The sequence below is a fragment of the Morone saxatilis genome, unplaced genomic scaffold (assembly GCF_004916995.1).
Source record: "Morone saxatilis isolate NCDOM2014 unplaced genomic scaffold, NCSU_SB_2.0 Contig10, whole genome shotgun sequence".
In the NCBI taxonomy this organism is placed as follows: Eukaryota; Metazoa; Chordata; class Actinopteri; family Moronidae; genus Morone; species Morone saxatilis.
The window spans coordinates 9,062,489-9,071,041 of NW_023339652.1; the positions used below are offsets into that span (position 1 = coordinate 9,062,489).

The following is an 8,553-nucleotide window of genomic DNA, read 5'->3' on the forward strand; positions in this document are numbered from 1 at the left end:
TGTGTGTGTGCATATGTGTGTGCGCATATGTCCTTCACCAAGAAAGGAGATAAATCCAAGCACAAACTAATAGTTAACTTTGCATTTAGAATTTTAGTAAATTATTATTTTTCCCTGCTAGACTTGTGACTTTTGTCACATTGAGATAAATTCTTCTCTCCATTTATCTCCCTGTTTCCCTGAAATTACTCACTGAACTTGTGAACTCTCCTCACCAAAGCCAGGAGGCATTGTTAGGTAATAAGTCAAATTCAACAAACAAACTATGGGATCTTGATAGTTTTTGTGTTAAATTACCTTTTTAATAATTTTGCTTACCTGGGAATCTCCTATGCTACCAACTAACTTTTAAATATGATCTTTTTTTATTACATTTTCTTAATGAAATGACTTCTTTTTAGGATGGCATTTTCTTAACTCATTTTTTAATAACATACATTTTCTTCCCTCCTGTCAATATGTATTTATATCTTTTTAACCAAACAACAGCCCATATTTGTTTTCAACCACACTAGTAAATATCATTTGTGTTTAGTGTTAATTGGCAAGTATTAGCATGCCAACACGCTAAGCTATGGTGGTGAACATGGTAAACATTATACCTGCTAAACATTTGCATAACATCTCATTGTGTGCATGCTAGCATTTAGCCTAAAGCACTGCTGTGCCTAAATAAATCCACACAGAGTCGCCTGCAGATTTCTACTTACACTATCTACAGACTTGCTTATATGTTGGTCTTGTCTCTGTAAATCTGACTAAATGTCTGTGACATTCAATTATGAAATGACAAAGATATCAATCTATTTGTGTTCCTTTTTTCTTCATTTTTATGCTTGCCCTCTCTTATCGTGATAATCACAATAGGAATGTTTAAAGTGTGGGTCAGATATCAGTAAGTCTTAATTATATTTTGGGAAAGGAGGTAGAGGGAGGACGCAAAAAAACACTCCTCTTCCCTTCATTTCTGTGTGTGTTACCTTCATAGAAGCGGATCTTGTCTCTCAGTATGACCATGCCTTTAGTGAGCAGCTGGTTCTGAAGGTACTCAGTGAAAAAGGAGCCCAGCTCCGTCTTCAGCAGCTGCCTGCAAAAAACATGAGTGCATACACACACCATCAGTAAAACATGGACCAAAACTAATTAGTTCTCATGCACTGGAGAGCTGCAGTGTTTAAACAGCCGCAGACTCAGGAAATGAGAAGAGATATTATTCACACTGAAAACAAAGACTACAGCTTCATCTGAACATTTCATGTTAACACAGGTACAGATTAGTATGACGGCACACTTGCTGTTATTACAGGAAGAGAAAATTTGACCTTTAATCTTTGTGGCACACTAAACGTCACTAGGGAAACAAAAAGTGTATGTTTGGACACATAAAAATCCTGTTTTACAAAAGCTTGTAAGTCTCTTCTGAGATACAGAAAGAGTCATGACTACTGCTGTGTTTCTTCAATGTAATGTGAAGCTTTACAGCTCGAGTCCATTCACAACCCCAGGCGATGTTAGACTGCACTCTCTGGGAAGATCAGCCATCACTGTTGCACCAAAAATAATGTGTGTGTGCAGTGTAATATTTACTGTACATGACTGGAGTCAGTTGTGACAACCCTGTCTCAACTGCCCTGAGCAACACTGTAATTAAACACACAGGAGTGACCCCTCTGTAACCTCCACCTTTCATTTCCCCTTCGTTTCTGATTCAATGGACAGTTGAGAACAGCAGGAGAAAAAACATTACTCCTGATGCAGCTGAGAGTGATGCAACAGTAACTGTTACTGGGCATGTGTTAATGTTTCAGTAAAAACTAATTTTAGCATGCTGAAGCTGCCATTATGAGTATATGAGTGTCTCTGCTGGCAAGAAATGCAACGCTACAGCAAGGGAAGGTGGAACATTAGAGAAGAAAACACTATAATTTAGTCTCTTCTAAAAATACAAACCAGCTCATGCACAACATTCGGCGTGTTTGTGTGAAACTCAGCGAGAGAGTCAGAAAGACAGACAAATAACAAATAAATGAATAAAACACAAAGAGACAGACAGATAAAGAGACAGACAGCTAACCTGACACCTTCATTCAGAGTGTAGAGTTCATTTTCCCCCAGATCCTTCCTCTGGAAAACTGATATCACTGCATTGTGGATGCTGGGCAGAAACACACACACAGAAGCATTTAGTGGACACATATTGACAATGATCAATGTGTGAATGAAACAATAAAATAATATTCAATGAATCAACAACATGGATGATCAATACATGTATATAATATAAACGATTCCTCATCAAACTGATATATCTTGTAGATTAACCTAATAATCAGTGGCCATTTGAACAAGTATATGCTCAAATAAGTGACACACTTTAGAAAGCAAAAGAGAAGGTCTCAGATTGAACGCTCCATCCAGAGAGAGCTGGATTCATAGTGTTAACAAAGTAAAAGCAGAAAACAAAACATAAAAAGGTCAGGAGGGGCATGAACTTGTTTCACTGTAGGTTCAAGTCCAGCACAGACCTCCACCTTCAACCCCCCCCAGCAAACTGAGAGCTCTTCCTTTCAACTCTCCACTGTCCAGTGTCAAAAAAAAGCTGAAACGCCATTCAAATAACCAGAGAAAAGAGAAAGAGGACCAGAGAAGAAAGGGACCTATGAGGCAGAATGAGATGAAAAGAAGAGTGAGGAATGGATAGTGATAAAAAGAGACTGTGATGGACCCTGAGGGAAGAGAGGCAGATAGAAGCGATGTTTATGCGCATGCATGTGAGTTTGTGTGTAAAAAAAAAGGTTTGTATTCATAGCATGAGTAATAGCACGCACAGAGCTTTCTGCTAGTGCTGAAACACACACATACACAAATAAACGTCCGTGTGTGTAAACATACAAGTGTCACTTTGAGTAGGGTTGCATACATGATCCAGAAAAACATATTTCCACATGCAGTCCATATGAGAAGTAACATGGCTCACACCAATTACATGTCAGTCTCTCATACACTAACCCGTTCCAGGTGGCGTTGGCACCGGCCCTCCTCTGCTGGGTCCCTTTGTCCCTGCTGCACTCCTCTGCCAGTCCTCCAGTTATTCCTCCCTTATCGCCTCCTCCTCCTGCCGGGGTTTTGGCCTGCGACAGGTCGGTTAGACTGGAGGACGAGCCACTGCCTAACCTCAGCTTGCTGTGGAGACTCCTCGAAATCCAAAAGACAAAAAAGAGAGAAATAGTAATAAGCAAAAAAAAAACTCCAGTCCATTGTCGTACTGGATGATATTGGTGGAGCCACTTTCACATAATGCTAGTGGATTCCAATCAAAGTACATAAAGTGTTTAAGTCATTCAAAGACAATAATTAGTGTTTTGTAACCTCAAATGTTTTGTTGGTGAAATGCAAGTACAGTCTATCAAAAACATACTCTTGCAGGATGTGCCGTCTTCATGCTTATGGTCTATGCTATATTAAGGATCAAGGTACCAGACTGAACAGATAAAATGCAGAACAACAACTACATAAACTGCCAAAAAACCCAAGTAATTCTTCCTGATTTTAACGACTGACAACATAAGCATTTATCGATGGGTGATTACTTTTTATTAGCCATCTGTTAATGTTTATACAAGCTGAGGTACTATACTGCTTTGTACACATACAGTAGAGAGACGAGTAGGTAGAAGGGAGAGTGATCAGGAGGAGGGTGAAGTGAGTCAACCTGAAGGAGGAAAATCTAAATAGAGAAATTAGAGAGAGGAGAAAATCCGGAGTGGGAAAAAGGTGGAAAAAATAAGACAAAATGACGTGGGGATAAAGAGGAAGAAAGAGGAAGAATGAGGATGAAGGAAGAGATGAAGGCACTTTACACAACCTGGAGGAGCTACAAAAAAAGTCAGAGCAGAATAGACAAAGAGAGTGGAGTGAGGAATGGAGATTGAGAGTGCAGAGACTTGATGAAGATGAAAAAAGAGGAGAGAGAATATGCACCAAATATTCAAACAGAAACAGAAACAAATGTCAACAATGAGTTTTAGTGGCATTTTTAAATCCTAAAATATACTCACACCTACTGAAACTGTAGATTTAATCACATGAAAATTGTAGTAACTGTGTGTGTTTGCGTGCGCTCAAGGTTTAGACCTTGAAAGTAAGGACAAACAGTTTGGAAAGGGGATAGTGAGCCGCAGTTTGGCTTGTCCTAACTTCAACAAAGGGCCGCTGAATTAAGAACTAGTGGCTAAGGAAGATATTATATCAATGGGGGCCCTAAAAAGTACAAAAGAAGAGGAACAAAGTACAAAGGTACGGTGTAAAGCAGAACCTGTGACAGAAAATGAAACTAGTGTAAAACAATTAAATGTTGAAATAAAAGTACATATCTTATATGTATAGTCGTATGTATAGTATATACACAGTTCTTTAACTGCTACACTCTCTACCGTACAATGAATGAAAAAGACTAGTCAGCAATTTCAAAAGTTGAAAACACACACACACACACACACACACACACACACACACACATTATACTTACTCTAGTAACTGAAAAGATACCACATATCCCCACTCCATGAGCATGACGATAGTGGAGGATACAAAGTGTCTCTGTCCTCATGGGTCTCTATCTCACACTTTCCCCTTTTAATACTTTTTTCTCCCTTGTTTCATTTCTCTGCCTTCTACTTCTCTCTCCTAATTTTCCTACCTTTACTGTTTCTATTCTTCTCTACCCTCTTCTTTCTTCCTCCCTTTGCCAGTCTGTGCCAGTCGGTGACCATGTGACCCGGTGAGCTTTTGTGCCCGGCAAACAAAGCAACCCTTTGAGGTTCCAGAGCTGCCAAGAGGGAGGGGAAGGATTTAAAGGTGACACACATTTCACTTCCTCCTCCTCTCTTTCTGTCTGTGTGGGGCCCAGGACAGATAAAAGTTGCATTCAATCTGTATTCATCATGTTTGCCGATTCACTAATCCCGATTCAATATTTCTTTGTTTATCACTCGGATAAACAGTTTTCTACTCCTATCTGCTTTAACTTTCATCTGCTGTGGAACTATTTACTTTTCTTTGTTTTTAATACATTTGTAAGGACTGAATGATTGAAATTATATGAATTTGGAGACCACAAAAAAAAGGAAAAACAAGGGGCTAAAAGGAAAGATAGAAAGTGGGGAAAACAAAAAAGAGGGAATGGAAAATCAGAGGCGTGTAAAAGAATATGGCAGGGAAGAGGAGAGAAGGTGTGTGTGTGTGTGTGTGTGTGTGTGTTGTTTGTAGGTCCGTCCTGTGGTCACTGCATCTTTAGTCCACATAAACTTAGGTCAGTGTGGAGAAAACAGGGAGCCCTGGGTTAGACACACACCACACCACCACACACACAAGCGGCACAGCCTCCTCGTTGGTCTGGTCTCTCTCTCTCTGTCAAACACACACACACACTTCTTGTGTCAAAGTGAGGATGAGTTTCCAAATTCTCTCAGAAAAGGTGCCGTGTTGTACCTTGTGCCACTGAATCTACTGACACTGTCAGAAGTTTTCTCCTGAAGAATGGATGATGCAGAGCATAAAACAGAAGCAGACGATACAGAGAGTAAATACTGAGCTACAAAGGTGTCTGGAGACAATCCCACTGCTGATGGAAAAAGGGATATATTTCTACATTTGCGTAAATTAAAGGATGCTGTTAGAAAGAAGTATTTGTTTTTTGGCCCTGAAACAACAGGAAGAGTTGAGAGAGAAAACGCTGCGGTCTAATTACTAAACAAAGGAGGATAAGGGGGATGTTTGCATGAATGAAAGAATGAATGAGGTCATTCAGGAATGTGTGTGAGCGTATGTGTGTGTGTTTTTCACTTTCATCTACCTTTGTGTGTCCCAAAGGACGGGGACAAAGAGAGAAAAAGTACTGGAGCTGCAGTGAGACTCACGCACACACTGAACGAGACGTGCCGGCTGAAGTGTGCGTGTATGTATATGTGTGTGTGTGTGTGCGTGTCCTTACCTCCTAAACGAGCCCTCGCGCTCCATGTTAGCCTCGACAGACAGCTGCGACCTAGTGACCGCCCTGCAACCACCACCAACGGATCAGCATCTGAAAAAGGAAATAATCAGAATTATAGGAAAACAGAAGAACAACACGATCACCCGACGTAACAAACTTTTTTTAATGCAATTTTCTTTTTCTTTACTTTGTCAACTCCCAGTGAAAGTATCAAAAAAAAAAAAGACACAGCGGCAGAAAGAAATGCACGCCGAAACCTCCACAAAGCAACACATACACTGCACCAATTTTCACTGAAATTGTCTCCTTTTGCTCTCACTATGATGTGACAGATGCTTTAAGACAGACAGACATATAGACAGACAGACAGACAGACAGACAAAACAGACAACAGACAGACAGACAGACAGACAGACAGACAGGTGTCTCTCCTCATCAGTAGCTAACAAGATACAGCATTCTAATCAAATTACGGTAAAGTGGTTGAGACAGAAATTTGATCCTAGCACGAACTCAAATGCCCCTGCTCTCTCACTCACACACACACACACACACACGCACACACACACACACACAGATAGATAGAATGACACATATATCAGGCAGGTTTGTAGTACAGGGCCAAACAGGGTAAAGCTGAGTCTTCCGCATGACCTATATCACTGTCTCAACCAAGGCAACGTTGCTGCTCTTCATTTTCTTTGCTCCACAGCCTTGTAATGGCGTCGATAAAATGTGCAGCATTAACGTGTCAGGGAGTTACTTTACAGTTGCAGCCATGGTTTTAAACTTTTGGTTGCAAAGCATGCATGCAAGCAACGTTACATCACTCAAAGCTTTGTGTGGTTTTATTTTTCAAAATGTGCTGTGGCTGGGCTTTGGGCATGCGGGCACTGGTGAAGGTGAGGTCATAATCAGGGCAATAACAGCCTGTTTATATGAAAACTGTAATGTGTTTGTCTGCTTGGCTAGTAATGACTCTCCAGTGGTTCAGGCTTTACTTCCTGGAAATTGTATTTGTCGCTATGCAATATGAACATGTACCTGCTGTTGCCTGGTGGCTACAGTTATACAAATGACACAGTCTATCCTACATTATCTATTTATGTCATTTTTATCATCTCATTTTATTTTGTAATTTCTCTGTGGAGCAAACACGAAGCAGATTTTGACCTTCTATTCAAACGAGGACTCTGCAGGATAAGTCAACCTGAATCCAGACAAGCTGATTTGAGACACTTTGAAGATATAAGTGTAGTTTGTATATGGTAAAAAAAAAAAAGTGAATGATATTATAGCCATACCTCTGTCTAGATGGATGTCTGTGTCACACTTGGCTCTGCAGAAGTCTGAATGACACACACGCACAGCTAACTCTTAAACTGTGGTTATGGGAGCTTGAGAGTGTTTCGTGTTCCGCCTCTGGCCAGATTTTCGTGAGCAGTCCGAGCGAGCGAGCTCCCACTCATTTAAAATCCTGACTTCTCTAAGTGTAAAGCCTCCTCCTCCTCCTCCTTCTCCTCTTGCCTCTCTCTCTCTCTCTCTCAGTAGACAGTTTTTTTTATTGCAAGTAGATATCAGGGACCCCAGTGCTGAAAATGAACACCCATAATCTGCTTCAGCTGGAACACAAACACATGCACACACACTACACCATTCTGCAGACTGGCACAACAGGGAAATTACCACCCTGCACCACACAAGTGTAAGAGCAAGTGGTGCCTGTGTCTTGCAGCAGGTTTGTGTGCTCTACCGGTCTCTGGCAGAAAACCAAACCACAAGTTGGATGTCCTGCTGCGCAAAATCGTTGGTGTCTGTTTTTAAGAGCTCCCCTACTCTCACAACAGTCTTCAAGTATGCCTCTTCTCTACCTGTGGGCAACAAGTGTGCAATACAACACCTTCAATGTATGCAATACACATAAATCCTGGAGTATGAAGATACAGAGAGGAAACCCCCCTTTAGGACAAATCCTAATCCTACGGAGTTGAAATGGAAGATGTATGCCTGTTAGGTTACTTTGGGGCAACAATAAGTTATTCTTAGCTGTGTGTTCTTCTGTCAGTATAAAACTGACGAGAGGTCCGTTGCTTTTTCTCAAATTTGGACCGAGTTGATCGATTTCCATACAGTATACTCACTTTTTCAGAAGTCCTCATTGCTGCCTTTAATAGCAAGTGTTCCCTATATTAAAATCCCGCAACAAACGCCAAAAATAAACTCCTGTGTTTGTGTGAGGGCTACGCGGCGCTCAACAGTCCACCGTCGCAGCTCGTCAGCGCGAGGGCTGCGCACGTTCTCCAGAAAAGATCCGATGTGTGGACCTGACCCCGCGTGAGCTGCGAGCTGTCAGCGCGCGCGAGAGAGGGAGGGCGGCAGAGAGAGGGAGAGAGAGAGAGAGAGAGAGAGAGAGGTGGGGGAGGAAGTGAGAAGCAGAGAGAGAGAGAGAAAGATAGTGGATGTGTGTGCGTCAGGCTTTGTGTGTGCAGGGGTCGGCGAGATTCAGCCTATGGAAAGTGTGGTTTTAGTGTGTGTGTTTGAGTAGAAAAGTACATGACACT

General features: G+C 41.4%; 1 protein-coding gene across 1 annotated transcript in view; it reads right to left on the minus strand.

Moving 5' to 3' along the window:
- The window catches only part of LOC118337476 (proline-rich protein 5-like), a 16,666-nt gene extending 8,334 nt beyond the window's left edge, over positions 1-8,332 (minus strand). The window contains 6 exon segments of the mRNA XM_035674535.1: positions 981-1,087; positions 2,075-2,155; positions 3,010-3,195; positions 5,993-6,082; positions 7,746-7,863; positions 8,134-8,332. Coding sequence (XP_035530428.1) covers positions 981-1,087; positions 2,075-2,155; positions 3,010-3,195; positions 5,993-6,018 — 400 coding nt within the window. The 5' untranslated portion in view covers positions 6,019-6,082; positions 7,746-7,863; positions 8,134-8,332.
- Positions 8,333-8,553: the final 221 nt, after the last annotated feature.